Raw genomic sequence first — 19,093 nt, 5'->3', positions numbered from 1 at the left:
ATTTAGTCAGCCACCAATTGTGCAAGTTCTTAAAAAGATGAGAGAGGCCTGTAATTTTCATCATAGGTACACTTAAACTATGAGAGACAGAATGAGAAGAAAAAAATCCAGAAAATCACATTGTCTGATTTTTAAAGAATTTATTTGCAAATTATGGTGGAAAATAAGTATTTGGTCACCTACAAAAAAGCAAGATTTCTGGCTCTCACAGACATGTAACTTCTTCTTTAAGAGGCTCCTCTGTCCTCCACTCGTTACCTGCATTAATGGCACCTTCTTTGAACTCGTTATCAGTATAAAAGACACCTGTCCACTACCTCAAACAGTCAGACTCCAAACTCCACTATGGCCAAGAACAAAGAGCTGTCAAAGGACACCAGAAACAAAATTGTAGACCTGCACCAGGCTGGGAAGACTGAATCTGCAATAGGTAAGCAGCTTGGTGTGAAGAAATCAACTGTGGGAGCAATTATTAGAAAATGGAAGACATACAAGACCACTGATAATCTCCCTCGATCTGGGGCTCCACGCAAGATCTCACCCCGTGGGGTCAAAATGATCACAAGAACAGTGAGAAAAAATCCCAGAACCACACGGGGGGACCTAGTGAATGACCTGCAGAAAGCTGGGACCAAAGTAACAAAGGCTACCATCAGTAACACACTACGCCTCCAGGGACTCAAATCCTACAGTGCCAGACATGTCCCCCTGCTTAAGCCAGTACATGTCCGGGCCCGTCTGAAGTTTGCTAGAGAGCATTTGGATGATCCAGAAGAGGATTGGGAGAATGTCATATGGTCAGATGAAACCAAAATAGAATTTTTTGGTAAAAACTCAACTTGTCGTGTTTGGAGGAGAAAGAGTAAAACTGTAAGATCTGTAAAAACACATGAAGTGGACCAGGTATAAATAGGCCCAGCAAGATAACTGTTCTGGATGCTTGAAATATAGGAATAAAAATATAAATATTGAATTGGGGAGGGGGGTTTCATGAATGTATCTCTGAATGAAACTGACTGTCTCCATAATAGTTTTGATGGCATTTTTACAGCGATCACCAAAGAAACGCTTCTTTTCCATAAGCACCACCTGCTCTCAGAGAATGAATTGGCCTTTTTATTCAGTCCATTTGTTTTTTGTTTTGTGCAGGTGTGTCTTATGTAACAATTTCACAAAGCTAAAGTCAGACCATTCTGTATTTGCTCCAAGTCTTGAAATTATGCAATCTAATTTAAATAAAAAACAACTGCTCATGCTACATGTGTGTATGTTTGTTTGGATCATGATTAAAATGCAGTGGTTGCCTCACATTTCAAATGGCTAATTTTGTTAAGGCCAGTTTGGCCTGTTATAGAGCAAATAAACAACAAATAAATTTGCTTAAACAAAGAAAAAAAAATCGACAGATGGTGTCGGATATAAAAAAAACCTCTGAATCGGCCATGATAAATCTATAGGTAGATCTTGCCTTTCTTCAAGGATGAGGTCAGGGATCTTGCCTTGAAAAGGTTGGTGACCACTGGTGTAAAGAAAAGAATGAATGAGGCCATGTATCGTGAGATTTTGAGTAAAAACCTCCTTCCATCAGCAAGGGCATTGATGATGAAACGTGGCTGGGTCTTTCAGCATGACAATGATCCCAAACACACCGCCCGGGTAACAAAGGAGTGGCTTCGTAAGAAGCATTTCAAGGTCCAGGAGTGGCCTAGCCAGTCTCCAGATCTCAACCCCATAGAAAATCTTTGGAGGGAGTTGAAAATCCGTGTTGCCCAGCAACAGCCCCAAAACATCACTGCTCTAGAGGAGATCTGCATGGAGGAATGGGCAAAACTACCAGAAACAGTGTGTAAAAACCTTGTGGAGACTTACAGAAAATGTTTGACCTCTGTCATTGCCAACAAAGGGTATATAATAAAGTATTGAGATGAACTTTTGTTATTGACCAAATACTTATTTGAAAATAAATGATTAAAAAATCAGACAATGTGCTTTTCTGGATTTTTTTTCTCATTCTGTCTCTCATAGTTAAAGTGTACCTATAGGCATGTGCCGGTATCAAATTTTCATGTTGTGATTAATTGCTGAAGCTTTTATCACGGTATACGGTATTATCACAATATTGAAATAAGTTGCAAAAAAAGTGTTGTCATACTATAACAAGTTGAATTACTTTCTTATAACAAAATAACCAAACATTTAAAGCTACACTGTGTGATATTTTCCCCCATCTAGCGGTGAAAAGGTATATGACCATCCAGTGAATATCAGTTTCTGTTCCTCTCAATTCCGATTTCGTTTTAACTCCTACGGTGGCCGATTTAGTCCAAGATTAACATGGCTTCCAGTTCAACCTCGTCCACATTCGACACGGTGCCTGTGTGATATTCTGTGCGCAGTGGGATGGTTGGAACTCAACTGGCCTAATTCTTCGGCTAGAAAGAACTGCAGCTAATCCAGAGTGAACTTTGATGATAGTAATGTTTATTCAGTCATCCAATTGCAAAGCATAAACAGGTTTGCGTGGATATGTACATAAATTTGGTTTCTGTGAGAGAACAAATAAGGATGGTAAATATACATGATAATGACATGACAGAAGATACACAGTTAAGAACTGTATAACTATACTTATAAGTTACATTTGTATAATGTAACCGTAAACCAGAGCTTATTGTACCATATATAGGCGCTAAATGCAGCTGCATAAAAAGGAGCAGAGCTGCCTGCTGCTTCTGCTGCTAACAAGCGGTGTCGGATTACAAAAGTGTGTGCGCAGCTTTAGCACTGCAGTGCGCTCTGTATAACAATTGTTAATATGCCGATCAGACCTGATACTTATTTCCATCAACATACATTACAAGCAAATTCTTTCTATTTTCTATAAACGAATAAACATTGTTGATAGCAAAATAACTGAATGATTATTCAAATAGGTGAGCATTACGCTATTGTATGTTGACACAAAAATACTTCTGAGATGACATCAGCTGAATTACGCGATGACACACTCTGAAACACATCTACAATGACAATAACTATTATTACTTACGGAGTTATTAACGCACAGAAATTCCACACAAGGAAAAACAGACTCTTGAAGAATAAACAAGCCAGGAAAACTCCGTATAACTCCGTGTTACTGGACGCTGCCAAGATGAAAACTCTCTGCGCATGCACCAGACAAGTCTGCACTATTTTTTTACGGTCTATGGTCTGAACAAGTTAACGTGCACATGCGCGAGGCAGGGAATTTTGTACGGTGCCATCGAGTGTTAAAACGCGAAAGGCGAAGCTTGAATTTACGGGTATGTCCCTCTTTGGCTAATGTACTTTCAAGATGGAGGGGCAACATGGCGACCTGCATTCGAACCCCTTACCCGTATGTATTTTCAATGGCATATTATAAACTTACGAGAATACTTTATTACTTGAAAGTAAATATACATTAATGAGCACATATATTTTTGAAAGAACTAAGTGTTTTTAGCTAAGAATAAACTAAAAAACTTACACAGTGTAGCTTTAAATACAATAAAGCAATACACAAAAATGTATAAAGTAAACAAATATTTAAAACAGATTAAGTGCAAAATAATTATAAAGAACAATAGGTAACACTTTACAATAATGTCTCACCAGTTAATGCATTAACATTAACAAAACATTTTTACAGAAGTTATTCTTCTTTGATAATGTTAGTTTTAAAAAAAAAAAGCAACTGTTAGTTAGTGTAAACTCAGGTCCATTAAATAATACAGTTACAACTTTTGATTTTAATAATGTGTTATTAAATGCTGAAATGGACATTTAACTAAGATTAATACATGCTTTAGAAGTATTTTTCATTGTCAGTTTGTTAATGAATGAACTAATGTTAAATAATGGAGCCTTATTGTAAAGTGTGTGATTGAACAACAGTCAGAACATATTCAAACAATATCTAGGCCATGTAATTTAGTCCAGATTAAAATATAAAATGTCTAAGTTTGAAAATGAATAGCTTTAAGTCTTTAAGTATTAACCCTTTAGGCGCCAGAGGTTTTTACCTCTAAAACGTTTGATTTTGACATCTTAATTTCAAAAGGCTATATCTTAAAAGTGATAAAAGATAGAGACTTTCTGTAAATTAGAGAAATATTAAGGATGACCCAAAGTTTATGTAGGGATTACATTTTCCCATCTAATTTGCATATTGTGACGTCATATGGTGGTGGCCATCTTGGATTATAGAATTTTCATGAAAAGTCACATGTTTAAATGATAAAATGCAGCACTTCTTTCCCCCAAAATGTCCCTCACCTTCTGTATGCTATATTGCACAATACTGAATGCTCAGGTAAATACTAAATAGTAAACAAACTGTGTAAATCATTACTAATAAATGGTAGAAACAAACCGAATGCATGTAGTGGTTGGATTTAGACATGTAGAGATTTTCCATTAACTACATACAGTAGGCACTCTGATTCCATGTATGGGGCACATATATATTATTCATATGACACAAACACAAGTAGACAAGACCTATTTAGTTCAAAAGCTCACTCGCCACGGCAAGGAACAGATCATGAGTGAGATGACGAGACAAGACGAGAGACAGACGAGACAAGACGAGAGACAATGTTAGTATTTTTTTTTTGTGTGGTTTTTGTTGATGTTTTTTGTGGGGGTTTTTTTTTAGCTGGATGCACACATCACAAGGACATGAACACACACAAAAGAACACATATTATACACTACTAAATGGTCAGGGAAATAGATAGTAAATCAACAGTGTAACACTGCATGAAAACACTGAAATCCGGCAATATCCGGGCATGGTATACTCCTGTGTAATTTGATGTTTACCGGATGTATGTGGGAAAAAGGGGATCAGAGTAACACGGAACAGTATATTTCCAGAAAAACCCGGAAACCTCACTTATGCGGACGTATACAGGAATCCGTGAAATTTCACGGACATATACAGCTGAAACACTGCTGGGTGTGCTAGGACTGAAAACTGTTAGGTGTGAAGAAGACCTTTCATATGCTAATGACTGACACTAGTGCTGGCTGTTCTCAGAGGGAGGGGTGGCAGGGGAGGACTTCAGGATTGAGAATTATCTCTGGTCTACTGTAGGCTACAGCAAACAAGCTTTTTGTACAGAAAAATAAATTCTTAAGGCCCTGAAACACTAAACCGAACTAGCAATGACTAAAGCCGACTGTGGGGTTGGTTCACGTTGCCTGGGTCTGAGCCAAACCATCAGAATGGTGTGTCAGGGCCTTAAAACCACTGCATGAAAAGAGTCTCTTAATAAAATATTTTTTATAAAAACAGTACAAAATAAAAACCCTGTCTGAACATATACGTTCACAAAAAAATCTGAATATGTAATGAAATAAACAAAGAAATGTAATGGAATTAACAAAGGATAATTAACCAAACATTTTAGGCTATCCCCAAACAATTTTTGCAAAGTTTTACAAATTGCAGGCAATAATAACATTAAATAAAAAGGAGATGAAATGTGGAATATAAAAAAAGTTTGTTTGAAAAACACCAAAAACTAATATGCTCAAAATAAAAAAGAGCAGGGATTCACTTGCTCAAGAAACACAGAAACACAAGCAGATCTTTCAGCTCTGCAACTATTAACAAAAAGTGTCACTCCAAGATTCTTAACTTTAACAAGAAGCAAAAAAGGGGCGTTTTGAGGTTTGAAATCCACCACTCACAATAGATGAGGTGACGCAATGGAGGTGCAACCAATAAGGTTACACTGTAAAAAAAAATCAAAATTTTTCAGAAAAATCTTCAGTTTTTTTACAGTATTTTCTTGTAATTTTTAATTATGTTTAAAACGATGTTCAGTTACAAACAATATCTAAATAAACAACTTGACTGTTATTTTAAGGATTATATCATTAATGACAAATTACAGTAATTCTCATTTTTTATACAGGAACATCACTGTATGATTTTTCTGTTTTCATAAATAACATACAAATTAATGTAAAATTACAAACAATATCTGTAAATGAACAACTTGACTATTTTATTATTAATGACAAATTACAGTAGCCTAATTCTCATTTTTTATACAGGGAAATTACCCTATTATTTAAACAGTATTTTTCTGTTTTCATAAATTACATACAAATTCATGTAAAATTACAAACAATGTCTGTAAATTAAGAACTTGACCATTATTTTATCATTAATGACAAATTATAGTAATTCTGTTTTTTATACATGAAAATCACTGTATTATTTATACAGTATCTATACAAACAATATCTGTAAGTAAACAACTTGACTGTTATTTTAAGGATTATATCATTAATGACAAATTACAGTAATTCTTATTTTTTTTATACAGGAACATCACTGTATTATTTTTCTGTTTTCATAAATTACATACAAATGTATGTAAAATGACAGAAATAATCTGTAATAAAATATTTAGCTCATTGTATTAAAGGTTTATGTCCATACTAACAATTTAACATTATTCTTTGTAATTTTAAAGTAAATCTTATTAGTTTTATATTTACACTGTAAAAAATAAAAACCTAAAAAAACGGTCAAATGACTGGCAGCTATGGCTGCCAAACAAAAACCGTAAAATTAAAGTAAAAAATCTTAAGTCAAATAAAGTTCAAAAACTTCACAGAAATTTACATTAAAAGTTTTATAGAAAACACTGTTAAGATACTAATTAAGATATTTTACTTAAATTTTCTGTTTTACAGTTTAGGTGTAATTTTACATTCAAACTGTAATTCTGGATACAAATATAATAAACTATAAAGCAAACTAAATATCAAACAATAATTGGTTTTAAAGAGTACAAATCTGCACTTCTCTCCAGGTTGAAACTTTCAAGCCTCTGCCCACATCACAAAACACCACTTGACCAATTCATTAAATATAACAGCAAATAAAAAGAAATATACACATTTCCTAACTGTAGTTTAAAACAAGTTTTTTTTCTATGGTTGCAAGGCTATGCTGTCTTTCCATGTTCTTTTGAGCGTGATTGGTCAATCTGAACGTCATCCAGAAATCTGGCCAATGACAGTGCGTGCCTTAAATTTGAATTATACACCCGTTGTCGTCGGAGTGGCTCGCGGCTCGCGGGGACGCGGCTTCTAGTTAATCTGCAAAAGGACTGCTTCGTCGGTCCATTAATGGCATTGCGTGGATCATTTTACATCTGAAAACACATCTGTTTACATCATTTTGATTGTGGGATGTCGACTTAGAACGAAAAAACATGAATACGAACAGACTAAGTTACCAATGGCGGGCAACAGACGGCAGAAGGTAACGTAAATCTCTTTATATTTTTTCTACTGCTCATCAAGATATAACGTTAGTGCATTAAAGTCATATGCTAATCGCGATTAACTTACATATTCTGTGTTTTGTTGTGTTGTAATATTGTTAAGCTAGGGCTGGGTGTTATGACGATCTGATACTGACTATTGTTAGCGATTTTGCAGTAAACGTTAACATTAACTTTTTATATCGCGGAATGTGAATATGAATATGGCGTATATAACGCAGCACTGAATATAATAAAAGTTTTTGACATTTTGACAAGGAAACATGCATGAATGTAGAATAATGAGTGGGACATGCATGTGTTAAAATAAGCCTCTCTCAGACAGCATGCTATCTCGAAATCAATTATCTTTCTGTAAAATGTTCACAAATATCTCAGTAACTCTCGCATGTGAGGTATTCACTTGATTTAAACAGTCAGTTATGTCTGAAGTAGAGTTAAACAGTTCAAGTTAACGTGGGGAATCCCGGATGCGTGTCATTCTGTGTATTCGTTCTTAAAGGGGCAGCAGATTAATAAACTGCTGTCTGTCATAATTTTAATCAAACAACAAAAGAATAGAGAAGACCTTCTGCTTCTTTAAGAATCCATTGATATTAATTCATAGAATATAATACAGTGAAGACTTTTAAAGCAGTATTATTCTGTAGCATTTTAATAAAAGATCTATCAAAATAAAATCAATATATTGTGATATCGTTATTGTGAAATAAAATTTCTCATGTATGTAGAATAATATAGTCATAATGCCCATCCCTACTGTCAGCTAGTTTTAAGATCAAGCTTGTCATAAAATGTAAAGGAGCTTTGTAATGAGTAATCTGAGATCATGTTCACTCATTCAGCAGAGAGGACAGGAAACCACCATCATTGGACTCTGAAGAATTATAGGCAAACCAGGATTTTGGATCTACTGTGAAGTTTTTGTATGGGCCTGGTGAGTACGTTTTGCAAGTCCATGTCCGTAAGTTGATAATTAATATTAATGTTTTATCAAACAAATTAATATTCATTTGTGTGTGTGCATGTTTCTTCCCCCCTCATGATCCAGAAGTTTTGGATCCATGATCCTGAAGAACTTTTACAGATGTTGACCCTGAATGTGTATAAGGTAATCTTAAAAATTTTGTAATTATTTTAATGTTCTCTGTTTTTTCTGTAATGTAGACGCATGCATTTTCTGTGAAGTTGCTTTGAAACGATATGTATTGTGAAAAGTGCTATACAAATAAATTTTAATTGAATTGTTTTACCTACTTTTATTGGCATTAACTATATATTATTCATGATTTATTTGGCAGGTTGCAAGATGTATTTTATTTTGTGAGACTTTGCTGAGGAAGTATTATTTGGCTCAGTCTGAAAAGGCCCAGAAAAGAAACACTATGAAGAACATCACACAGAACCGTCAGAGAAAGAGACGGGTAAGTTAAGAAACCGGTTAAGCTTTTTCCCCCCAGAATGTTACTATACCACTCTCTGAGTTTTAGTGGTTAATTTACTGTCATGTTTTGCAGTTGCTGGAGACCAGGTCCAGGGTTGCACAAACCAACACAGAACCTGTGGAAGACCGCAACTATAGACCTGATGTCTGATGAAGATGATGCTGTTGTTGATGGAAGGCCAGTGTGGATGGTTAGGCTAGGTACTACAAACCAGACTAGGCTGACCCACGCTACGCATCACATCACCAGCCCATCGTGCCAGTTTGAAAAAATGTTCAAAACTCAAACAACATTGTGTTAGAGTTGGTCACAATTCCTTTATATTTATAATTTTAATATTCAATTGTTCCATTTTATATTTTCTTTATTCCTATGTTTATATACGTATACTTTTATTGGTTCCTATATATAAAATATTTACATATATTTTATATACACTTTTTAATGTATAGATTTCATTGTCTCGTTTTATATTTTATACTTTGTATATTTGTTTCTTTTTAGATGTCCATGTTGCTTTTGATCTCCACGCTTTGTATTGTTGTTCCTTTTACGTCGCCTTCCTTTAGATGCATATTGTGTCACTTATCTTTTCCCCCATTCATTTTAATGTATGTTTATAAGGCTCTTTGTTCTTTTTACTTGGTTATATTGTTTACTTGGAATATTTATGGGTATTTTATATACACTTTTTTTTTGTCTTGTAAATTTATTGTTCTCATTTTATATTGTGTACTTTGTATATTTATTCCTTTTTTTTAGATGTTCCTTTTTATGTACACTGTGTATTTTATTCATTTACATCTCTGGCCTTTTAAATGCATTTTGTTCACTTTTTTTTCTTTTGTTTCTTTACCAATTCATTTTAACGTATGTTTATAATGTTCTTTGGACTGTTTATATTTTTACATTTGTTCCTTTACATTTTCATCCCTTTTAAATACATTTTGTTACATTTGTTTCCCCATTGTTTTAATGTTTGTTTATAATGCTCTTAAGATGTTTTTTAATACCTTTTTAATAAATATTTCAGACTTTATCAAATTGTTTTGTGTGTATTTTTCTTTTGGGGGGGAGAGGGGATATATATATAGATTTTGCATATATATGAGCAAAATCTGCATAGCTGGCCTACAACCAATCAAGTCACTATGCTACAAAACCTAGCCCACCCTTAGCCTTAGAAGTAACTAATAAAATCATTTTAATGGGTTTTCAATGCGTCCTGTCCTCCAATAGCAGTCTGGGTTTTGGGAGTGGTTTTAAAAAAACAACCAATCCAGTTTGAGATGAAGGACCAATAGGGGATAGAAGGCAAAGCTGTTTAGAGGTGTGAAAATGTCTCCTGGGAAAAACTTGATGGGATTATTTGCCATGGCAACAAATGGCTGTAGCATGGGAGTATACGGCCACAACATACATCCGATTTGGTACCATTTCGGATGTATACAGATATTTACGGATCCATGGAATTTGACCTATCCGGCCAGTATACTCCTGGATTCTTCCGAATTTCAGCAGTGTATACAGGAGTATACTGGTCCGGATACACCTTTTTTCATGCAGTGAAAATCATTACTAATAAATGGCAGACAAAAAAACAAAAACAAAAATTATGTATCAGGCCTTTTGCTGTAGAGATAATGACTCCCTATCCATCCAGGTGACATTTCTTGTAGTGTTTCATTGTGTGGTACCTCTCATTGCAAGGCACAACACAAAGACCCACCCCACACTGCCTGTACATGTATTTTGTCTGACGGCGGCCTTTAGGGCGGGTCCGATAAGAACAAACTACACAATCTGGGTAACCATCAGCCTGGCAGGTAAAGTGTCGCTCAGTGATTCTCTGTGGCAAGTCTCCCAGTGAGGACGACTTTCGGCCTTTGTTGCTCTCTTTCCTGGAGAAGCCTTCCAGTAAAGCAGCGATGACATCCTGCACGAAGACTTTCAGGGGCTTGTGAGGAGCAGCAGTGCAGCGGCAGTAAATTATGTGGGCATGCACCATGCTTACACTGATAATGGCATTGAAAATCCTGTTGTACCATTTCCTTGACCTATGGGGAAAGAGGTAGGTCTTCATTCTCTGGTGAATGCCCCATAAATGAATTGTAGTCATCAACACAAACAGGCCTATTTATCTGCCTATAGCCACTATCAGTGTGTTTGGTCCTGATGCGCTTTCTGACACATGTGGTGGAATGCAGTGTAGAGAGCATTGTGAGGCGCTTTGTATCATGCCACGCACAAGCTAGCATTTTCCCCTTCCTCATGAAGACTGGGTCATCTCCCTTTCTCAATGGTAACTGTTCAGGGGTGAGGCCCTTTGGCATCCCCTTCCTCTTACTGCTGACAGTCCCACACAAACCTGAATAATTGCTTGCCAGCTCATCTGCTATGGCTGGCGAGGTGTAATAGCTGTCCATGTACACCTCATGCCCTTTCCCTGTGCACGGGGCCATCAGCTCACGGACAATACGGTGTGTAGCACCGAAATCACCTGCATTAGGCCTACTTTGTCCAGTGTACATGGACCACTGTAGCACATAGCCTGACTTGACTTCACTCAGAACAAATACTTTGTAGCCATATTTGTCTGGTTTGTTTGGGATTTTTAGGGTTGATTTCCCTTTGAACGCAATGGTCATTTCATCCAATGACAGCTGCTTAGATGGACCATACCTTGCTGAAAACCGGGGGATGACCAAATTGATGACTGGGCGTATTTTGAATAGCCTGTCATACCCTGGCTGACCGCTGTCAACACACTCCTCATTATTGGTGAAGTGAAGGAAAGACAAAATCATTTCAAATCTATTCCTGGACATCACATTGCCAAATCCAGGTGTTGCTGTTGGCCAATATTCGGCCCAATAATCCTCTAACTCTGACTTCTCTACCAGACCCATACTCAAATGCAGAGAAAAGAAGGCTTTCATTTCACTGACAGTTACGTCAGACCATTGATGAAATCTGGAGTGTGGCTGGAGTTGATGGGAGGCTAAAAACGTATGGGCGTAGCGATTTGTCTCATTTACAAGCAAATTCCAGAAATCATCACAGAGAAAGAGTGATAGAAAATCTCTTTCCCCCAGATATCCAATTGGCTGATCAAAGGGCATGATCCAACTTTGGTACTCATCCTCATTGGCCAAATACTCAAAGCCGGCATTCCCATCAGCTTGCGATAGACTATGCATAATAGCCCCTCTGCCCCGTGTCACACCGCCTCTGCTCGTGCTGCGAGCAGAGCGGCCAGATCTGCCTGGCGCACGCGCGCGCCGCCGAGTGTGCACTGCTCGGATTACTGTCATTGTCATTGCGACTCCCCACCCTGCCTCCATGTTGCCCCCTAACTGTCCTATGACTACTTCGACCTCGTCTAACATACCCAGCGGTATTAGACAAAGTCTCCACCACAAAACTGTCGCCGCGATTGCGGAGAGGCACACGGTCGGAAGACAGAGCTTCATGGCTAGCGTGATAAAAATCTCCCGCCTCATTCCCCACAACACTAACACGCCTGCTAACTTTGCGATGAACACTCCGGGAAACATTGTTCCCACCTCTAACATTGGGCAAAGGACCATCTACATTGGGCAAAGGATTCACCGTTTGTGCTTGGTGTAGGGCTACAGTTTTACTTTCAGAATCCCCTTCAGAATCAGGGTCCGCGAATAGAAGACCCAACACTTCATTTCGGGTAAGCTTTATTGATGCCATTAGAAAATAATAATAATCTAATGAAAATACTCGCTGACGTTGATAATATCGCTCTGATAAAATGGCACACTTGCACACTAGCTCCGCTCTTGCTCGAAGATTTTGTATAGAAGCATGACGTTTTTTTGAGTCTGGGATGAAGTATGACATGTCTGACATCTAGTGGAGGGGAGGTCGAATGAAATTTGACACCCTATTTGACAAAATCAGCCGTTTTATTCAGTGCGGCATCTTGTCAAGTAAACTCAACCGTGGCGCCTAGAGGGTTAAGTTATGTGATGACGAGCACGGTTTTGTTTACGAGGGTTACCAGGGAAACGGCTGCATTTCTGCTGTTCTGTCAGCGCCCTCTGCTGTCAGAGAGTGAATGTGCACTTCAGCGCATTTCCTTCACTCGTTCCGCCATGTGCTCGGCTCATGCACGGTCTATTTACATCAGTGCGCGTTCCTCTTTGACGTTTTGTTCATTTTAAACGGTTGATGGGTAAAGTATTCTTAAAATGCATTCTAAAAATCTGAATAATTCGTAATAAATAATTATTCACAGTATTTTGAAGTGCCCACGATAACAATATTGTGCATGTTCATTATTGCGGTATATCGTATATTCCCGTATACCGGCACATGTCTATGTACCTATGATGAAAATTACAGGCCTCTCTCATCTTTTTAAGTGGGAGAACTTGCACAATTGGTGGCTGACTAAATACTTTTTTGCCCCACTGTACATACATTAGTCTGTACGTTAGTCATCTGGTTACTGTGATCAACAGTGTTTGTTTACTCTGCAGATTTAATTTGTTCAGATTTAATTAATCAGTTATTCAGGTCTCAGATCAGGAATTAATTTGTGTTAAACTGGGCTTAATTAAACATGAAACCTGAAGTATCTCCTATAGTGACGTGTTTTATCTTTCTGCTCTGTGTGTCATTAGTGTAAGATCAGGCTCACATTTGTCCAGCTCTGTGTCTGTGAAGAGTGACCACTCAAAAGATGATGGACCATACTTCAGTGAGAGAAAACCATCAACTAACAAAAGGTATTTCATGTGTTTCTTATTGTTGGTCACACACTGTTAGAAAATATTTATCATGAAACTTTATTGATCAAATATCGTTCCAATTTACAAACAGCAGTGCTATAAAAACCTAAAGGGAGCATCAGCAAAATTAATTAAAAATTTATTTTAATTATTAAAAAAATAATTTCGGTATGCTGACATAACTGCTGCAAAACATATTAAAATACAAATAATTCTCTAATATTTTTCTTGAACAATAAATGTTGTATTTATTTTAACAATATTTTATTTTATTGGTTAACAGGCTTCAATTTGAGACATTAGACTCAGAAGTTCAGACTCACAGGAAACCCGAGAGTTTCAAACACAATCTCCTCGGGATCTTCCAGGTAGGAAAACACATTTTCATACATGTTTATAATTTTAACAAACTGAACAACATTTCTTAATTTTAAGAACCAATAAAATGATAATCAACATGTTAGAAAAGGTTATTTTTGTACTTTTATGTGTTAAATGGCAGCCAATTGACGTATTTGGTTTTTAACTGGTTTCTATTACAAATATTTTTAATTACTGAGTAAATATTTTTGACCAAAAATTGATGTGGATCTGGTTAAATTGTGTTCTCTCTCTAATTTTTCTTGCATTGTTTTTAGGATCTTGAGAACAAAATGATCACGTTTCTGAAGAATGAACTGAAAAAGTTTAAGAAAATATTACAAAAAGAGAACACAGAATCCTTTGTGAAGGACTTTAATGAGAATAGATGCAGTATCAAAGCAGCAGCTCTTGATCTCACACTACATTACCTGAGAGAGATGAAGCAAGATGAAGCTGCTGATGCTCTAGAAGGTCTGAGACTCATGACCATCTGTCAGATTGACACTTATAAATGTAGGAGAGAAGATTAAGACTAAAACTATCTGTTTTCTGTTCCTGTGTTTAGATGAGCTGTTCTTCATTCATCAGCTAAAGTGTGGCCTAAAGAAGAAGTATCAATGTGTGTTTGAAGGAATTGGGAAGCAAGGCGACTCCACACTTCTGAATAACATCTACACAGATCTCTATATCACTCAGGGTGGCAGTGAACAGGTCAATACTGAACATGAGGTAAGACAGATTGAAGTTGCTTCCAGGCATCATGAATCTCAAGAGATACAGGTGGACTGCACACATTTGTTTGAAGCATCTGAACAAGACGAGGAGATCCGAACTGTTCTGACAAAAGGAGTCGCTGGCATCGGAAAATCAGTCTCTGTGCAAAAGTTTGTTCTGGACTGGGCTGAAGGAAAAGAGAATCAAGATTTCAGCTTCATATTTCCTCTTCCATTCAGAGAGATGAATTTAAAGGAGAAAGAAAAACTAAGTTTGATGGATCTTTTAACTCAATTTTTCCCAGAGACAAAAGGACTGAACCTTACAAGAAGGAATCAATTCAAAGTCCTGTTCATCCTTGATGGATTGGACGAATGTCGACTTCCTCTGAAGTTTGACTGTAATGAGACGTGGCGTGATGTATCATCACCAGCCTCTCTGGATGTTCTCCTGACGAACCTCATGAAGGGAAATCTGCTTCCTTCTGCTCTCATCTGGATTACCACCAGACCAGCAGCGGCCAGTAAGATTCCTCCTGACTGTATCGAACGGCTGACAGAGATACGAGGATTCAGTGACGTACAAAAGCAAGAGTACTTCAAAAAAAGATTCACGGATGAGAATCAGGCCAACACAATCATAGATCATGTTAAAAAATCAAAGAGTCTCTTTATCATGTGCCACATCCCAGTCTTCTGCTGGATTTCAGCCACTGTTCTCCAGAACATTCTGGAGGAGAAGAGAAATAATGATGTGAAAAACACTCAGGCTGATGAGATCTCTCAAACACAGCAGGAATCAAACACTGAAGACACTCCCAAGACTCTGACACAAATGTACACACACTTTCTCCGCTTTCAGATCCAGCAGAGCCGCCGAAAGTATGATGGAGAATACGCACCAGATGTGTCCTGGGATAAAGACGCCATCCTTTCACTGGGGAAACTGGCATTTATTCAGCTGGAAAGAAGCAACCTGATCTTCTATGACACAGACCTGGAAGCCTGTGGTATTGACGTCTATAAGGCATCAGTGTACTCAGGCATGTGTACGCAGATCTTTAAGGAGGAAACAGGGATCACTCTTGGCACCATGTACTGCTTTGTTCACTTGAGCGTGCAGGAGTTTATTGCAGCCATTTATGCACATCTGTTTCTAGACATCAACAAGACAAGTGTGTTTGATGTGTCTACAGAACAGGAAAACACAAATGAAACCATGATTGATTTTCTCAAGACTGCAGTGGACAAGGCGCTCAAGAGTGAGAATGGACACCTGGACCTTTTCCTTCGCTTCCTCCTCGGTCTGTCACTCCAGTCCAATCTACAACTCTTACGAGGACTGATAACACAGCAAGACGACAATGACCAGATCAACAAGGAAATAGTTCAGTACATCAAGCAGAAATTAGACGATAATCTGCCTGCAGAGAGATCCATCAATCTGTTCTACTGTCTGAATGAACTGAACGACCAAACTCTGGTGAAAGAGATCCAGACCCACCTTAGCAAAGGAAGTCTCTCATCTGACCTTTCACCTGCCCAGTGGTCTGCTGTGGCCTTTGTGTTGATGACATCAGAGGAAGAGCTGGAGGAGTTTGAGCTTCAGAAATTCAAGAAATCAGACGAGTGTCTCATTAGATTATCAGCAGTCATCAAAACCTCCAGAAGAGCTCTGTAAGTCAAATAATGTTTTGTCATGTTTTGGTCTCATCCAGGCTATAACAGACTATTTAAAATACATATATTATCAGTTGTCATTCTAAATCTCCAGATAAAACCACATTTTAAATGCTAAACATTTTAAATGCTAAACCTAGTTTCAGTTCTGTAGTTTTAACTGTATTTAAACATAATGCAATGCAATACAAAGATGATTGAGAGATTCATAGATAAACGTTAATCAAAAGCCTGTTGAATCCTATTTAATGTATACATTTTAACATGGTTTTTCTAAAACAAAAAAGTTGACCTGAAGGTGGGACATTTTAATAATTAATCAGAAGATAAAAGACAATAATTAATTCGACACACGACTCAAACATTCATTATGGCTATTTTCTAGCTTTTGAGCATACATTAGTTGTACACTCATTATTGCAGTGAATTGTGGGATTGAAAGAGTGCACGCGATAATGTCCACTATGGTTTCAGACACCACTACAAATGGCTGTCCCTTCAAATAGTGCCCTATTTAAGGGACTAGGGGGCGATTTCAGACACAGCCATAGGTTTACTTAAATTAGTAATGATTTCACTGCAAAAAGACATGTGAACCTTGACCTGAAGGCGGGACATTTAAAGAATTAAACTAAAAGGCCTTTTATTTGCTAAAAAAAAGTAAACAATCAATCAGACGATAGAAGGCAGGTAGCAGTTTTTCAGTATTTTCACTAAAGTGTTGATCATATTGATGATCATTTAGAGGTCTTAGACATTCATACAGTATATCACAAACGATACAAAAGGTTTTATATGGTTTATTGAGCAGAGGATGAAGCACAACAGTGTTGCTGTCATATAACACATTGGTTTACAGTTATGTTCACTATGTAGTTCTCTTCAACTTCTGCTATAAAGCACATATGCTCTTCCATAACTTCAATGCTGAAATCATTAAACCCCCAGAATCTCCACCTCAAGACTAATGTATCATTGTCATCTGAGCTATAAATCTGAACAAAAAATATTTTTATTCAAGCACGCTTCATTTTATCTAGCAAATTTGTCACTGACAAAAACTAGCATTTCCAATATATTATTTTTGATCCAGTGTAGCTCACCCTTGGATTAATCGCAATTAAAAGCATCCGAGTTACTAAGTAAAAGATCTGGCACCCATGGTAGTTAGTCGAATCTGAGGTACCACAAGAGAAATTGATGAAATGTATACCATAAATAAGTATAACCAAGTGGAAGCATATAAATAATGAAATGAAGTGGGCCCAAGACAGAACCCTGGGGAACACCAGTGGTGACTGTAGAGGCTCTTGATCTAAAACATTTGAATTGAATACGCTGAGTGCGTCTAGATAGATACCACCTAAACCAAGACATTTGTTGTAATTGCATCTTATTATGAATGAAGGCCTGTATCACTGCCACTAACACTGATGTCTCTATGAAAATTTTTTTTTTTAAACATTAATTATTAACATTCAACATTACAGTATAATTTAATTGTTTAGGCTTTTATTGGGCTTTAAAAAAATTTTTTTTATTTAATTGAACTGAAAACAATCTTCACATAAATCCATTATTATAAATGTCATATTTACCTGTGGTCTTCCTGTCTAACAGGTAGGAAATGTACAGAAATTGAATATAAAACACTTTACAGTCTTAACTGCATAATTTATAAATTAAATATAGATTAGACAAAACTAGTGTTAATTTCGTCAGCTATTCTTTAAATTAGTCTCGTCTTAGTCCTTTTTAAATGTGGTTTTTAGTTTTTATCATATTTAGTCAACCGTGTCCTTTTTTTGTTTAGTCACGTTATAGTCGATTAAATGTCTGAGCATTTTAGTCTAGTTTTCATCAATGAAAATGTTCACATTTTTGTTACATTGCACTGATAATCCGCGCAAGATTATAATTTACAACTATTGTTGTCGTTTGAGAAATATATTTATTGTTGCACTTTCACCTATAAACACAACTCAATGGAATGTTGACCTATACGCATGGTTTATTTTACCTCATCTAGTTTAATTATTTTTTATAGGATATTTATCACATAGGCTTAATGGAAAAATAAGAAACTTATCTAGAATTTTAAAACCGTGAAATTTCACATTCATTTAATGTTTTTCTATTAAAACAACAGCAAAATAGACTTTGTCACACAGAGTAATCACAAATAATCAAGAGATCCCTGCTTGGATGTTTTACAGTTCATCACTGAGAAGCTTTGATAGCTTGAATCAGGGTTGTCAGATTGCAACGTTTAAGAAAACCCCGGATAGAAAAGCGCTGATTGGGGGGATTTAAATAATTTAAATCTGGCAACTGCAAGCATGAACGCTCGAACACTCCTTTGTTTTCCCCCGACAAAAAAACAAAGTGATTTTGGTCAAGTTTTTATTCTCTAAACCAGGGGTTTTCACACTGGGGTCCGGGGACCCCCAGGGGTCCTCCAGAAGGTTCTAAGGGGTCCCCTGAAAATTTCAGAGAATAAAAAGACAAAGCAAAAATGAATAAAGTCTACTGAACATTCTACCCATTTTATTTCTAAATATTTATCTCCTCTATTGCCGTATGGCCACTTTCCAGAATTGTATATGTTTGCTTTGTATCTTTCTAGTGAGTTTTTATCACTATAGTCCCCTTTATCTTGCTCACTGGGGTTGTAAGGCAGTATCCTTAACGCAGTACGGATGCTGCTTACATACACTTATTGTGAAAGTTGCTTATAAAAATAAGTTTAAATTGAAAAATGTTCTTCTTCGGGTTTATACATCCAACATTAA

At 36.7% G+C, this 19,093-nt stretch overlaps 2 protein-coding genes across 3 annotated transcripts in view; both read left to right on the top strand.

Moving 5' to 3' along the window:
* The window catches only part of LOC307139813 (NACHT, LRR and PYD domains-containing protein 12-like), a 133,156-nt gene that overhangs the window by 13,550 nt on the left and 100,513 nt on the right, over positions 1–19,093 (top strand). For both annotated transcript variants that reach the window (XM_079838919.1, XM_079838920.1), the window contains exons 3-6: positions 13,438–13,542; positions 13,829–13,913; positions 14,184–14,379; positions 14,474–16,298. In XM_079838919.1, the coding sequence (XP_079695045.1) occupies positions 13,438–13,542; positions 13,829–13,913; positions 14,184–14,379; positions 14,474–16,298 (2,211 nt within the window). The remainder of the gene's footprint in view (positions 1–13,437; positions 13,543–13,828; positions 13,914–14,183; positions 14,380–14,473; positions 16,299–19,093) is intronic.
* The window catches only part of LOC307139811 (uncharacterized protein), a 283,388-nt gene that overhangs the window by 164,678 nt on the left and 99,617 nt on the right, over positions 1–19,093 (top strand). The window lies entirely within an intron of this gene.

This window comes from Gobio gobio, assembly GCF_949357685.1.
Source record: "Gobio gobio genome assembly, chromosome: 16".
Taxonomy (NCBI): domain Eukaryota; kingdom Metazoa; phylum Chordata; class Actinopteri; order Cypriniformes; family Gobionidae; genus Gobio; species Gobio gobio.
The sequence above is the reverse complement of the archived record's forward strand: the minus strand, read 5'-3'. Positions and strand labels throughout refer to the sequence as shown.